Genomic DNA, 16,405 nt, shown 5'->3' on the forward strand with positions numbered 1-16,405 from the left:
TGCTAGCAGAGCACCTCACCCTCCCTGATTGAACTAACCTCGTTATCTCCACACTGATTTATACCTGCCTCTGGAGATTTCCATTACTTGCATCTGAAGAAGTGAGGTTCTTACCCACGAAAGCTTATGCTCCCAATACTTCTGTTAGTCTCAAAGGTGCCACAGGACCCTCTGTTGCTTTTTACAGATTCAGACTAACACGGCTACCCCTCTGATATATAACTGTAACGTGTGCATAGGTCTGTATAGCATTTCTGTATGCTTGGGTAATCATAACTTGAACTGTAACTTTAATAAAACTCATAAAATAGACTAGACCTCGTACTTGTGAATATCTGTGTGGTCACCACTCTTGGTCTTTGCGTGTTCCTAGAGACTCTATATCTGAAGCAAGTAGCAGAGGTGACCTACACTCTGTTGAGCTTGAAGCTACCCGCCAGAGCCGAACCCACGGTGGTGTAATACCCCATTACTACAGTCACTTTAAATAAAATAAAAGGCTACAGGATAAAGGAGGCACAAGGTCACGGATATATGGGATTAGTTTGATGGAGAGCGTTCCATCATCTGCAAGGAAATTTGGTAACCAATACCAATGATGTGGGAGCCTGTGTAAAGATGAATGTTGGAGAAGTAAGACTGAAAGACTTGACCGCTTGGAAAGAGTCTTTGGCTTCAGCACTGTGCACAAGCCTGTTAGACCTATGGAGCATGCAATCTGCTAGCCCATGAAGCAACCAATAACCCATCCTAGAACCAATGGCTGCATAGATTAGCATCGACAGGTTCAGACCACATGGCATCAAGCCTAGAGATGTTCCTAAGATAGCGACAAGGAGGATTTGGTTAGGGCACTAAGGTGAATCTCAAAAGACAGAGCTCAACAGAACAGAACACCTGGGTTTTTATGTGGTCTTCGAGAGTAGGGTCACCATGACAACCAGTACCCAGAAGGGAAATCAGTCTCTGGGACATGAAGCAATTCAGAGCTCTGAAACCATCGCGGGATGGCAAAGGTGCCTTCTATCCGTGCCAGTGCTCCTCCTCCTCACCCCCTCTTCTGGCCAAGGGCACAACTTTGTGCCAGATCAAACGTCTCTAGCCACAAGAAGCTTGAAGCATGTGCCACTTGTCTGGGTAGAATTTTATCAACAACATCAATAAAGGTGTGCAGCTCTAGGTGTCCAAAATCTGCCTTGATACAGGATGATTTCCCATAAAGAAACCCCCCAACCTCCACTCTTGCAGGCTCCAGGCCTAAGAACCAGGTCAGAAACTGATTTTTAACCAGTAGGCCATGCGTAAGGAACATCCTCAAAATCATGATGATCCCCAGTGATTCCCACACTGATATTTCACAGCAAGGATTTTCTAAGCTCGGTGTGGCAGGAGAAACTGGAAACGAGGTTAAGAAAAACTACCAAGACCGATCCCTCTCCCCAGTCCACGGATCCCATATCACCCTGGCCTGGTGTACACTACAGAGTTAGGTCGCCATAAGGCAGCTGACCTCGATCTAACTCGACACTAAAATGTCGCTCCTGCTGATGTAACTCGCCCACTACACCGGCTTAACTCCACCTCCGCAAGAGGCGTAGCGCTCGGGTCGATGCAGTTAGATCAACGCAACGTCCATGCAGACACTGTGTTGCTTACATTGACTGATGCCAACCGGGGCTGACAGCCAGAGCCCCACTGCCTGGTGAGGGATTGGGGGGGCAAAAGAGAGAGGAGAGCCTGACCCTGGGTAGCGGGACTCCGGCTGTAGGGCCCCACAATACCAGTTAATGTGGTCAGGACACTCACCGCCAACAGAAGGAGCATAGTGTGGCCGTTAAAAATCAAATTAATTACTGCAGTGGCTGTATGTCGACTTCACTTAAGTCGACTTAATTTTATAGTCTAGCCATGCCCCCAGTCCCGCCCACTTCCCTCTGCTAACAAAGACTGTGATACACAAGACCCTCACGCTTTAGATTTCACATCTTTTTTGGCTTTGAGATCAGCCTTGGCTCTCTTCAACTCCATCTGCGCCTCGCCCAGCTGTTCCTTCTTGGCGTCGATCTGGGAAAACAAACACAAACTACCCTGAGCTTTCCTTCTTCCTGGAGAAGGCCTGATGTCGCTTCTGCCCCAGCAGCGACCCAGTGCCACCGTCTCGTTTCCATCATACACACTATTGGGTTTCCTTGTCACCTCCACCCTGGGTTTCCGATCACGCCTTCTCTGGCGTTTCGTGTGTCCCACGGGCCAGTCCCTTTGTGCTGGCCTGGTTTTAGGCATTTCGCATCTTAAAAAGATGGGCAGAGCTGGTCTCAGAAAGCAGCCTCACTGCTCGGAGAGCTCACGACTCCTTCTGTGGCCATTGCAGGAGCTACGGACACTGGTACACCTCAGTCCCGCCTGTTCTCTGCTTGTGACATGCACTAGTTGGCTCTCCTGAGGGCTGTGATACTTTGGTTTAATTCTGATTGTTGGGTTTGGTGTGTGGGTGCCGGGTGCTGCTGTTGGCCTGCGAGATACAGGAGGTTGGACTGAATGATCTGGTGGTTCCTTTTGGCCTTAAACTCTACAACGGTGTAACAAATAATGACAGCTGGTAATGAGCTCAGACACTGAAATATTTAAGTGGTAGGAATGTAAGGGATACATCAATAGCAGTGTCCAGGGGGGCTAAGGAAAAGCACGCTGAATTCACAGATTTTAAGAAGAGAAGGGACCAATGGATCTAATCCAACCTCCTGCACAACAGGCCATAGAATTTCAGCCAGTTACCCCCCGTACCAAACCCAATCACTTGTGTGTGGCCAAAGCATCCAGAAAGGCAGCCAGTCTGGATCTAAAGACATCAAGAGATGGAGAACCCGGCGCTTCCCATAGGAGTTTGCTCCAGTGTTTGAGTTCCGTCATCCTCACTGGGCAAAGTGTGTCTAGTTTTTAATCTGAATTGGGCTGGTTTCAGCTTCCTGCCACCGGCTCTTGTTCTGCCTTTCTCGGCTAGATTAAAGAGCTGGTGAGTTCCCAGGATTTTCCCACCATTACACTATAATCAACCCACCTCTTGACCTCCTTTCTCATAAGCTAAACAGATTGATTCCCTAAGTCTCTAAGGACTGGTCCACACTAAATCCCCAGTTCGAACTAAGATATGCAACTTCACCTACGTGAATAACGTAGCTGAAGTCGAAGTATCTTCGTTCGAACTTAAAGGTACTTAACGCGGGTCCACACGCGGCAGGCAGGCTCCCCCGTCGACTCCTCTCATGGAGCCGGATTACCGGCGTTGACGGCGAGCACTTCCAGGATCGATTTATCACGTCTAGACAAGACGCGATAAATCAATCCCAGAAGATCGATTGCTTGCCGCCGAACCAGCGGGTAAGTATAGACGTACCCTTAGTAAGGCATTTTTTCCAGCCCTCAAATCATTTTTGATACCCGGGTAGTAATTTAAAAACAAAAACTCCCCCAGCCCACACAGCACCTAGTCACAGTCAGGATTAGCAACTCTGAAACGCATCTGATACACAGAAGCAATAACTCTTCAGACTGTTATCAGCGTCCTGTCTCTGTTACCTTGGCCTGGAGGTTCTGCATTGACTTCTCAAAGCTCTTGGGCGTGGCTCTCTGATGGTTACACAGAATGGCCACTGCTCGGTTGGCTCGGTTGTACGAGAGGAGTTTCGCTGCCACGTTGTCCTCAGCTGGAAAAACACAATGTAATTATTAAGCAGCCGGTACAGGAAATGGAAGGAGGGTAAAAATTACAGGTTTTCAAGATGGGAAAAAATTTAACCGATTTACAGGATATACCTATTTACCTGCAGCCTTCATTTTTATTTCAAGTTAATTTTAGTGATGTTATGTTGAGGGTTAAGCTCTGGCAGCTACAGCCTCAAGTTAAACAGAATTATCTCAGCTTGTTTTAGATCTAGAGCTCCTAGGAACAGATGAAACCATAGGCAAGTAACAGACAATCACAAGGCCCACTATCTTCTATCCATTATATTAAAGTTGCCAACAAAGTTATGAATGTCACAGCATACCCAACTCCTAAATACATCCATGCACCAGTTAGAACTACAGAAATCAATCAGCTACACACTGATCAATCTTAGACCTCTATAATCCTACAACTTAACTCTATTTAACATACAATGATTATATAGAATATGACATGTTAATCATAACATCACTCAATAAATGAACAATAAACTAAAATCACTGGCTACCCAATGATTTATCAGCGGTCGAAAGAAGGGCCTGAGGGCGCATAGAGTTTGCCCAGTATCTTGCCTCCAGAGATAACTAACAACCCATGCTTCAGAGCAAGGCCGAATAATAAGCCCAAGATAATACCGCTAACCCACTGTGCAACAAAATCAAAAAATATTCCCTTCCTGACTATTATTAACTCATTTGGTATCTCGGAGGCTTGATAACTTTTACCCTAACACACATTAACTGCATGTTGCTATGGGCATGTGGCATTTGATTCCACTGCCTCATGTGGCCATGAGTTCCACAAGCTGCCTAAGGAAACATTCGCTTACCGTCCGTGAGCGCTTTCAGCTGCTCCTGCAGAGTGATGGAAGCGTTGTAAGTTCTGAACACCTTGGCTGTCAGCCCGTCCATCAAATCCTGAAGGTGTTTGTTCAAGACCGTTGTCTGAACAAAGAGACAAGGCAGAGGGGGAAATTAATAAAAAGCAGGAAAATAAAGTGCTTGGTTTTCAATTTCCCTTTTATTCGTAAGCGGGCAGACTTTAGGCACAAAAAAATACAGTGATGAGGAGCACAGAAGTGTGTAGATTTCTTGTCCCTTTGCACATCAGCTCTGAAATTGGTGAGTATACTGGCTCGCATATACTGGCATAGCTCCATTGAACTCAATGGATCTGCACTAGCTAATGATCTGGCCCAACATCGGCTTTATAGTGCTGAGCCACACAGACTCACAGACCCATCAAAAGAAGCAGATACTAAACACCAAGACCATTGGGGTTTGTGCTTGGAAGGTCAAAAACAGTAGCAGGACCCAAGACCCTCGTGTTCTGATTACTTAGCTAGGCGTCCTTGGCCCTCACGGATAAGAGCCCTCCCACCGAAACAACACGCATTTGAAGACGCAACGTTTTGGGCTGTGTGAATGCAGCGTAGGGGAGCAGACTGGGTACAAACGCTGGGGTAGCGTGGAAGGAGGAGGCTCGCAAGTCCTTGAAGCGCCCACAGAAATGGAAACGATTCGTTAGTGTGTATTTATGGGCTGGTGGCTAACACATAACCTGGCAGGAGGCCAGATTCCAGGAGAGAAACCACAGAAGGCTCTGGGCCAGACTCTAAATTGCCCTGCACCTTGGAGAGGTGTTAAAACCTCTTGCACATCAGAAAGGTCAGGTTAAACCCCCACTCTGCACAGCTGGACTGTTTGGAGCTGTTCTAAGCTGCTGCAGGTAGTTTTATAACCTGCTGGAGACAGCGAGTCTGCCATGGGGGTGTGGGGTCCGGAGAGCCCAGCTGCTGAGTTATTACTCATGCAGCAACTGGGTAGAGAAATCAAAGATTACAGTGGGGTGCTGGGGGACACAGTGGGTTGCACTAGCTAATCATGGGAGAAGACGGGCATTAAAAAACAGGGTCATGAGTAAAAATGAAACCAGTAGCCTCACCCGACTGGCCTCCTTTTGCACACACCGTATTGCTGGGTCTGGCAGTCTCTCTGCTCAAGGGAAGCACGGAACTGAACTAGCTTGGGGTCCCGCAGGCAAGACTGGGGCAACTGTCTGCACTATCTGCCTAGCTCAAGTCAGCATTACCGGCCCCTCGGTTTCAAGAGCAAGACGAATCCAGCTTACATTCAGCCTGTCAAACAGGTCGTCCCCTGGGTCTTTGTTCTCCATGAATAACTGCAAGTTCTTGAACACCTGCAACGACACAAAGAATTACACCAAAGGGCCATGCAGAAGTGCTGTGTGTCAACTCTCACGGATGCTACCCTCCACTGGATTCTACCCTCCACTGGATTCTTCACCCAAGAATCCCAAAGCAACGTTAGCTACGCCTCAACACCCTCGTGATGGATACATCACACCATCTTCCAGCGGAAGGCTGGGGCTCCTAGATTTAATTCCCAGGTTATCGATTCTCTCCCCGTGACCTCGGGCAAATGTTTTTACCTCGGTTGCAAGATTACCCACCTGCATGTAGCCTTACCACCCTTGTGAGGTGCGTATCACACTATGTTACAGATCAGGAAAAGGGACACAGAGGTAACGTTCTTGCCCACTGACAGAGTGGCAGCATGGGGTATAGACCCCAGGTGCCTCTCTGCCGTCACTAGATAAAGATGCATTTGAAACATTTGCTAATTTAGACTGAAGTCAATGAGGACAGAAAAACATTACCCTAAATACACAGAGGCCAGTGATGTATGGCCCTATATATTTTTTCCCTCTATACTTTCATAGATTCATAGATTATAGGACTGGAAAGGACCTCGAGAGGTCATCGAGTCCAGTCCCCTGCCCGCATGGCTATAACTTGTGATTAAAAGAGCTTGTCACTCAAGTGTATTTCAGCATCTTTCAGCAACTTACAAGTGCAAACCCAATGACGTTGGATGGTCTGAGGAACATCCGCATGTACGTGGTACAAATAACCACACTGACTCCACCCCGTATGGTAACAATAACTACAAAGCGGGGGCGGGGGAAGAGGTGTGGAGATTGAAGCCTCTGAGCTCAGAAGTGTTAAGACACAGAAGAGCTCGAATCCATTTTCCTAGGAGAAAAGTTGGACCAGGTCTCCAGCTGCTGTGACTCTCAAGTCAACAGAACTACACTGATTTCCACCAGCTGAGGGCCCGACCCTTGATGGCCGCACACAACAGGCTGCAGTAGACAATCAGACCAGCGTCAATATTTCGTTTCAATTTTCTTGAGGAAATGAGACCATAATAAGATAGAAAATCTCATAATGTCACTATATAAATCCCTGGTATGTCCACGACTGGAATACTGCAGGCAATTCTGGTTGCCCCATCTCAAAAAAGATACATTGGAATCAGAAAAGGTGCAGAGGAGGACAACAAGAATGATTGGGGTATGGAACAGTTTCCATATGGGGAGAGATTAATAAGACTGGGACCGTTCAGCTTAGAAAAGAGGTGACTAAGGAGGCCTAGGATAGAGGTCTATAAAATCATGAAGGGGGGAGGGGAGTGAATAGGGAAGTGTTTTTTACCCCTTCACATAACACAAGACTCAGGAGTCATCCAATGAAATGAATAGGTGGCAGGTCTAAAACAAACATTCGGATGTAATTCGCACAGTCAACCTGTGGAACTCCTTGCCAGGGGATGTTGTGAAGGCCAGAAGTATAACTGGGTTCAAAAAAGAATTCGATATGTTCACGGAGGATGGGTCCATCAGTGGCTATTAGCCAAGATGGTCAGACACACAACCCCATGCTCTGAGTGTCCCTAAACCTCTGACTGCCAGAAGCTGGGGCTGGACAACAGGCAGTGGATCACCTGATAAAATGCCCAATTTTGTACATTCCGCCAAAGCATCTGGTACTGACCACTGTCAGCAGACAGGATGCTGGGCTAGACGGACCATTGGTCTGACCCAGCGTGGCCGTTCTTATGCTCTAATAGGAAGGATGGCCAAGTGGTTAGGGCACTAGCCTGGGAGTTGGAAGACCTGAGTTCATGTCTCTGCTTTGACACAGCCTCCCTGTGCATTCAGGGGTGAGTCACTTAGTCCCACCATGCCTCAGTTTCCCCATGTGTACAATGGAGATAATAACCCTATTCTACCTCACATGGGGGTTGGGAGAATACCTGCATTAAAGATCGCGAGATGCTTAGGTACTAGGGCAACGGAAGCCGGACAGGCACCATAGATCGATTAGCTACCTGTGGGAGTGCGTGCGAATCCCGCCCCAGCCCTGCTCACCGGTTTCTCCACAGGCACTTTGTTGTAATACCGGATCGAGTCTTTCCCCAGGAAGTCAAACTCCACAACATGCTCCTGCCCGTCCAGCTCTGGGTGCAGCTTAATGTGCTCAACACGCAGGGAGCAGCAGCCAACCGTGTCTGCAGTCTCCCCTTCTTCCTTCTCGTTACCGGCTCTCAGGGCCAGCTGGGAGGAACACAGCAGAGCAGGCATGGAAACCCCTAATCTTGGTATACACCTCCTCCCCCAAAAACCAGTGCTAACGAGGCTACGATGCTGTGAGAAACACACTGTATACTTCTTTCCACCGAGGGATTGGCACAGCCCCCGTCACCACAGACTCTAAGGGCTGGTCCACACTAACCCCCCAGTTCGAACTAAGATACGCAACTTCAGCTACGTGAATAACGTAGCTGACGTCGAAGTATCTTAGTTCGAACTACAAGGTACTTACCGTGGGTCCACACGCGGCAGGCAGGCTCCCCCGTCGACTCCGCGTACTCCTCTCGCGGAGCAGGAGTACCGGTGTCAACAGCGAGCACTTCCGGGATCAATTTATCATGTCTAGACAAGACGCGATAAATCAATCCTAGAAGATCGATTGCTTACCGCTGAACCCGGAGGTAAGTATAGACGTACCCTAAATGCCTCGTTAGCATCTTGAGTTTCTTTGCTCCATCATTCATCTTTATGCTCATATTTACAGCCCTTCGAACAGCTGTGCAGAAATCTCAAGGACCCTTGCTACGCTTATGCCTTCAGCTAGGCCGGAGAGAGGTAGGAAAAAGTTCAGGGGTTAGATGGCCCAGGGGAGGGATATCAGAAGAGGACATAGGCTCAGTTGCATTGACATGCAGTCATGGTAATACAGCCCTGTTTTCAACAGGAGACTTCACTGCCACAAGCAGCAGCACTGAAATAACCCTTACAACAAAGAACTCTGGCGTCAGTGGATGCAGCCTCGCTTATTCGTCTGTGCAAGTGGCAGCAGGTGTGACAAGCATCGCACACACGCTGGAAATCAGTGTGTGTTGGGGGGTAGCAGAGGCAGGGCTGTTTTTTCTAGGAAATGTGTGTAACCGTCCACACGGTGCTGTACCACCAGCATGCTTTCACGGACAGCTCCAGACATTTCCCATCACAATTCACTCCCACGTTCTCTGTGCCCACGAGTGCTAATCCACGACTCGCAGCTCTCAGCAAGTGTGAACGTAGCTCAGCTAAAGTAATTTTACAAGCAAAACACATAGCCCAACAAGACAGAGAAGCAAGCCGGCACCTTGTCAATGAAGTAAAGAGCCACGGATCTTTGCCGTTTCTTCATCTCCCTGGATTTCCAGTCTGCACGGTATTGAGAGCGGATCTTGTTGACTACACCTTTTAAACGTCTGGCTACTTCATATTTCTGCCAGTCCTTTTCCCCCTGGAAGGAAAAATGGATGTTTCCACTTGCCCTGCACAACATCCATTGTCACCCAGCCGCTGTCACAGGTAATAAACAGAGCTAGGGAAGAAACTGCTTTCCCATCCTGCAAAACATCTCGAGATTCATAGATTCTAGGACTGGAAGGGACCTCGAGAGGTCATCGAGTCCAGTCCCCTGCCGGCATGGCAGGACCAAATACTGTCTAGACCATCCCTGATAGACATTTATCTAACCTACTCTTAAATAGCTCCAGAGATGGAGATTCCACAACCTCCCTAGGCAATTTATTCCAGTGTTTAATTCAAAACATTTCCCATCCTGGGCTGGGGCAAAAAGTCGACATCTAAAATGTTCACCAATCAAACACCTTAAAAAAATAATTGGTTCAGGTCAATCCAGCCATTTCATTTCAATCATTTCAAAACATTCTGTTTGGATTTTGACCATTGTTTCCCAACTAGAGTTCGCTTACATTTCTAAGCAAAAAGTTATTTTGAGCCGGAAAACCAGGGTTTTTCATAACAACAATTTAAAAAAAAAAATTACATTTTTTTGGTGTAGAAAACCCAAGCAGACCCTTTCCCGTGAACATGTTTTGATTTTGACAATCAGCCTTTTCCAACCAAAAACGTTTTGTCGAACAATTCCTAATCTGCTCCAGGAATAAAACCCTTTACAAGAAACTGCCTGGTTCCAGACTGGACCTACTCTGATGATAGAATATCATTAAGAACACGGTCCAGGTTCTAAATACTGTTCAGTGTTCGGACGATTTTTTTTTTTAAATCATCTATCCAGGTCACTCAAGTTAAAGAGGAAGAACTACAATTTTTGGAAGAATGGTTTGGGCGCCCCCTGATGGCTGTGCAGAAGCATTGAACCAGCACTGACTTCACAGTACTTATTGTAAGATCATCATGCTAACGCACGTCTCATTGTCGGAAGATTAGGAATATAAATCAAGCAATGATAAAGCACTAACTCTCCATTATTACACATCTATCATATTTGATTACTAACAGACTGTTCGATGTGAACCTAAATGCAATGTACAATGAAAGCTTTGATAGTGTGCCCTGACTTTTGCATATTTATTAACCTTCCTGTTGTACTTGGAGAACATATCCAGATTTAAATGGCCTTTTTTAAAGTAAAAAGGGAGAACAAAGCATGCTGCTAATATTAAGCCCAATACGGGCCCATTTAGACTATCAAAACCATCATCGCCGGGGTTACTATCAAACAGAACAGTCTCCCCAGCCAAGTTCTACCCATCTTAGTGAATCATTATAACTAGGGCACTATCAAATTCACGGTCCATTTTGGTCAGTTTAATGGTCATAGGATTTAAAAATGGTAAATTTCATGCTTTCAGCTATTTAAATCTGAAATTTCGTGGTGGTGTAATTGTAGGGATCCTGACCCAAAAGGAACTGTGGGGAGGTTGTAAGGTTATTGTAGTGGGGGTTGTGGTACTGCTACCCTTACTCCTGCGCTGCTGCTGGCAGCGACGCTGCCTTCGGAGCTGGGCAGCTGGAGAGCGGCGGCGGCGGCTGCCGGGAGCCCAGCGCTGAAGGCAGAGCCGTCACCAGCAACAATGCAGAAGTAATGATGGCATGAGATGGTATTGCCACTCTTACTTCTGCACTGTTGCTTTCTGAGCTGGGCCCTCAGTCAGCAGCCGCCACTCTACAGCTGCCCAGCTCTGAAGGCAGCACACAAATAAGGGGGGCAATACTGCAACCCCCCTAAAATAACCTTGTGACCTCCCCTGCAACTCCCATTTGGGTCAGGACCCTCAGTTTGAGAAACGCTGGTATCCCCCATGAAATCTGTATAGCATAGGGTAAAAGCACACAAAAGACCAGATTTCACAGGGGGTCTCTTGGCAGCTCAGTGGCAGAGACAGGGGTAGAACCCATATCTCCTAAGTCCCAGTCCGGTGCTCTATCCATTAGGCCACTTGGCCTCTCTTTAAGCCAGAAAGGTCTTTCCATACAAATCCAAAGTCAGAGGCATAACTGCAAAAGCTTCCAATTTCAAGAGACGCTAGCTTCTCTCGCAAGGCTTGTGAGGTTACCGGGGCAGCCATGCGATGCATTGACAGTCTCACCGGACAAATACGCAAAGATGCAGCACACAGAAGATTGTGCCAACTGCTCCTCTATGGGCACGTACGTGGACTGTGGCATAAAAGGAGTCAATCAAATGGCAAACCGATGGTCTGACAAGGAACAGCACACCCACCTTGAGCTTGGAACTCGGGTTCAGCATGATGTACTTAATCGAGTTCTGGATGTTCTCAGTCCACGAGGCCAGCCACGTGACGGTGTTGTCACAGCGCACTTCCTTCCACTTGTGACCCGATGGAGGCTCGGGGGTTTTAGAGTCCCTGTGGGGTGGAGAGGATGCAAAGCAAAATTACGACCACTCCCTGGGCCTTTCTGTTCAAAGACCGATCAAAACCAACCCAATGCAAATGACACAAAACGCCAACCAAGGGAAAAGAGATGGACTGGAGCCCTGATGGCTTCTCTTTTAATAGGCAAGGTTTGTTCTTGTAAAGGAGTAAAGAGATTTTCTGCTTAGTTACAATATTAAACATCCAGGTCTTTTACCCAGAAGACTAGAGACAACTGGAGAAGTAGTGGGTTTAACGGCACTGGGTACACACCCAGCAATTGAATCTCATTGAGTGGGGAAGCGACTTTTTTACCCAAACTGCATAATATCGGATTAACACTTATTTAAGTCAAATCCAAGGAAGAAACGCTCTTTGCTAACTCTGCCCTCTTTAATGAAGGGCTCAGAAAGTTCCCAAGCCGCAGCTCACAGCCCTCCACGCAGTCCTTCAACAAGCATAATGTTGACAACTGCATTCCTGATATTTCTAAGGTAGAAACAAGCAGGATTCGGGGCGGAGCAGGGTATGGAGCGAATCTCTCAGGCTTTCCTCAGACCTCCCAAAGAAGCAATAAAGGGCACCCCACCACGTGTTTCTCCTTTGCAAAGCTTTCATAAGAAATCCCTGGACAGATGGGAGATTGGAGTTGACTGGCTACTCCTGGGCCACTCCATCTGTACCTATGTATGCAGGATTTGACTGCGAAATGTACCTGTCGCGTAGAAAGGGGAAAACTCCTCAGAAGAGGAGGCTCAAGATGTCCCATGTGAATTTACATCTCAGGAGTAACAGTAGAGCAAAGCAGTGACCTAGCCCTGCTGGAAGCAGGCGGGCAGCAGAGTGACTTGAATAAAGCCAAGGATAACGCCGGGGAGAAAATGTTGGCCTTTAATGGAGCAAAGTCCATTGACACAAGCTGAGGATCTAGCCTGAAGAGTTAAGTTCTAGCTAATGGGAACTCACTCACTTGCTGCAGTTTATGATGACGTCCTCTGGCATGATCCTCTTCTTCAGCATGCCCATTTTAGGGTGGTCCCCGCGCCCACGGAACAGCCCTGGGGGCTCGGTTTTGAAGTTGCCTATTTTCTCCCGATGCCCGTCGAGGATGCAGTACCCATACTCCTCCTGGATCTTATCTGCCTCCTCCTTCAGTTTCTGATTTAAAAAACAATCCATGGAGAAACCACCAGTCCAAGGTGCTACCCCGGGTGCTGCACCCACCATTACCCACCGGTCTTCCAGAAGAAAGTTGGTTCACAAATTCAAGAGCTTTAAGAATCAGAAACCAGCCCCCTGCCACGGAGTTTCAAACCGACTGCCAGCAATCAACCAACAGCACTGACAGTGCGTGGATACTCAATGGCTGGAAATAAGTCAAACCTCTCTTTTCGAAGCAGGGGGACTGGAAGAGGCAGAACCAGTATTAATCAGTACATTATTAAACGATCCATGGCTGTACACATACAGGTCATAGGCACTGACTCTATGGGGCTCAAGCACCCAAAGAAAAAATAATGTAGGTGCGCCGCACCCATCTGGCAGAGCTGTTCAGCAGGGTCATCAATCAGCTGTTTAGCGGCTGGCGGGAGGCACTCAGGGGAGGGCAGAGAGCAGCGAGCGGGGCGGGAAGAGGCGGAGCATGGGCGGAGCCTCGGGGAAGGGGAAGGGCCTCCAGGCAGAGCATGGGTGGAACATCCACCGGGAGAAATAAAAGTCAGCACCTGTGATACAAGATACCACAGCACCATCACGGATCAAGCCTGGACAGGAAAAGCACAAGCCCCAACGCACTGGAGCTAAACGAGCAATTTCACTGATTGCCGTAATTAGCGTGGATTTTATCATTGCTGGGGAGAGCCATTAGGAGAGAGACATGATTACATCCTCTAAAGCCACTACATTACACACACACACACACACACACACACCACACACACACACAGGTAGCCCAAGTGCGCTCAGTGAGAAGGACGTGGCTAATGGCTTAACATGTCCTCACAGAATTTGAACAGCCATGACCCTGCCAGATGATCCACACTAGCAGAACTTGATGCTTGTGTGGAGTCACAATGAAGTCAACAGGACAGAGATCCGATTACAGGATCGGAGCCTAAGATCGAGCGGCTGCATCAGAAACAAATTCTTTCTTCTGGAGAACTGGCCAGTAACTCCATAGACACAAATCTCAAAAGGCAAATGTTATGGGAGTTTGAGGGATGATCATTTAAACCTACTGGAGTCTGACTTTGCTGGTCTCTACCCAGAACGGTGTGAAAAATAAGTTTTCCCCTGCCCTATTTTAAGACAAGAAGCAGCAAATGAGCGTGACAAACGGGCAGGGATGGAGGAGGGTAACAGGAAGAGGTTATAGACTACTACCCAGGTAACAGACACATGATTTTGAATCAGAAGTACACCTCTACCCTGATATAACGCGACCCGATATAACAGGAATTCAGATATAACGCGGTAAAGCAGCGCTCTGGGGTGGGGGGCAGAGCTGCGCACTCCGGTGGATCAAAGCAAGTTTGATATAATGCGGTTTCACCTATAACGAGGTAAGATTTTTTGGCTCCTGAGGACAGCGTTATATCGAGGTAGAGGTGTATTCATTTTCCAATCGCAGAGTGACGCAAAACATCTGGCATAAGGAAATTAAGCCACCCACACCCAGACTAAATATTTACCAACCATCCACAGGAGTCATTAGAAACAGCATCCTAACCTGTTTCTCCTCTTTGGGCAAAGCTTTCCGGGCCTCGTTTTTGTCCACAAAGTACTTGTGCATCTCTTTGAAGTCGCACTTCTCCAGATGCTTTATCTTCTTCCGCTCCTCCGAGGTCATTTCCTGAGCAAAAGCCAGCAGAGACTTGGAGAACAGGCAGGCAAATCTCATTTATGACTGGGGTTAAGCCGCATGGGGGGGAAATAACCTAGGTTTCTGGAGAGTCTGCCGAGCAGCAGTTTTACAACTGTGCTATCAATGCTGAAATCAAAGGCTAGGATTAAGCTGCATCTGAAAAGTTTATTTTTCTAAACTAGTGGCCGCTTTTGAAAGTCCGAGCCTGCGTACAGGCAGGGATGACAGAATTTATTTGTTCATAATTTCAGTGGATAATATCCATGTTTATTTCTAATCATTTTGTCCAATTTTTTCTTGATTTAAACTTTCACGGTGGTGCGTGTGTATGTCAAACAATGATTATTTAATGACAGCTGCTGCCGAGATTCAAAAAGTTAAAGCTTTATAACCGTTCCAACAAAAACTGTCAACATCCCATGTCAAAACATACAAAGTAAATATCCTTAAACCAAACTCTACTAAGTTCTCAAGCAGCATTTTTCTGACTTTGCTTATCTGTACATTTCAATTACTGATGGGAACATTTTTGCTTTGGATTGCACGTGTTTGGTGAAATCCACATTTACCGAGAAAAACTGAATACTTCAAAGTCTGTGTGTGGGGATCACTTCATACACCCGTGCAATGCAACCACCTCTGGGGTGGAACAGCAGCACTAAACCACAGCTCAGAGCAGACAGGGAAGAAATTCCAAGCCAGGCACACACACAAGCCTGATCTACATGGGATTGCTGGGCATGGAAGCATTATCGCCAGTGGCTAGGTACACATAAAACCTGCTCTGAGAGGAGTCACTGTTCTGTGAGATTTTCTCCTGCAACAGAGAAGTCCTCACGTGTAACTGCTGAATGATAAAATATTGTTGCCCCTGAGCGGCTAGTCAGAGTTCAGAAACCTGGCGATGTTCCAGTTGAGAGCAGAAACTGTGGATGGAGTCTGGTATTTTATTTGATGCAATCTGGTTTATTGACAAGGAATGCTGAAAGTCCTGCTTCTCCAAATGCAGGAGGAACCAAAACCAGGGGCTAACTCAGAGGTGGGCAAACTATGGCCCACATCTGGCCCGCAGGACCGTCCTGCCCGGCCCTTGAGCTCCCAGCCGGGGATGCTAGCCCCCAGCCCCTCCTCCACTGTCCCTCCTCCTCCACAGCCACACCGCTGCGTGGGCAGCGCTCTGGGTGGCGTGGCTGCGAGCTCCTACAGGGCAGCACGGCGGTGTGGCTGGCTCCAGCCGGGCGGCGCGGCTGCCAGACATGCTGCTCAGAGCGGCATGGTAAGAGGACCGGGGCCGGGGGGGTTGGATAAGGGGTGGAGGGTCCCGGGGGGCAGTCAGGGGACAGGGGGCAGTTGGAGGGGGTGGAGGTTCGGGGGGGGCAGTCAGGGGATGGGGAACAGGGGGGTTGGATAAGCGTGGGAGTCCCAGGGGACCTGTTGTGGAGGTATGTGGATAGGGGTCAGGGGACAAGGAACAAGGGGGATGGATAGGGGGTGGGGTCCCGGGTGTGGTTAGGGGCAGGGGGTCCCGGGAGGGGACGGTTAGGGAACAAGGGGGGAGTTCAATGGGCTGGAGGTTCTGAGGGGGGCAGTCAGGGGGTGGGAAGTGGGAGGAGTCAGATAAGGGGTGGGGGCCAGGGCTGTTTGGGGAGGCACAGCCTTCACTACCCGCCCTCCGCACAGTTTTGCAACACCAGTGGCCCTCGGGCCGAAAAGTTTGCCCACCCCTGGGCTAGCTTCTCTGCCTACAGCCCTACACCT

At 48.1% G+C, this 16,405-nt stretch overlaps 1 protein-coding gene across 1 annotated transcript in view; it reads right to left on the bottom strand.

The window, feature by feature from the left end:
* The window catches only part of TOP1MT (DNA topoisomerase I mitochondrial), a gene marked incomplete in the record, with an annotated part of 55,504 nt that overhangs the window by 5,351 nt on the left and 33,748 nt on the right, over positions 1-16,405 (bottom strand). Inside the window, 9 exon segments of the mRNA XM_034759595.1 lie at positions 1,970-2,064; positions 3,577-3,704; positions 4,554-4,668; positions 5,855-5,923; positions 7,958-8,143; positions 9,237-9,380; positions 11,631-11,775; positions 12,755-12,942; positions 14,513-14,635. Coding sequence (XP_034615486.1) covers positions 1,970-2,064; positions 3,577-3,704; positions 4,554-4,668; positions 5,855-5,923; positions 7,958-8,143; positions 9,237-9,380; positions 11,631-11,775; positions 12,755-12,942; positions 14,513-14,635 — 1,193 coding nt within the window.

This window comes from Trachemys scripta, chromosome 2 (assembly GCF_013100865.1).
Source record: "Trachemys scripta elegans isolate TJP31775 chromosome 2, CAS_Tse_1.0, whole genome shotgun sequence".
NCBI classification, from domain to species: Eukaryota; Metazoa; Chordata; order Testudines; family Emydidae; genus Trachemys; species Trachemys scripta.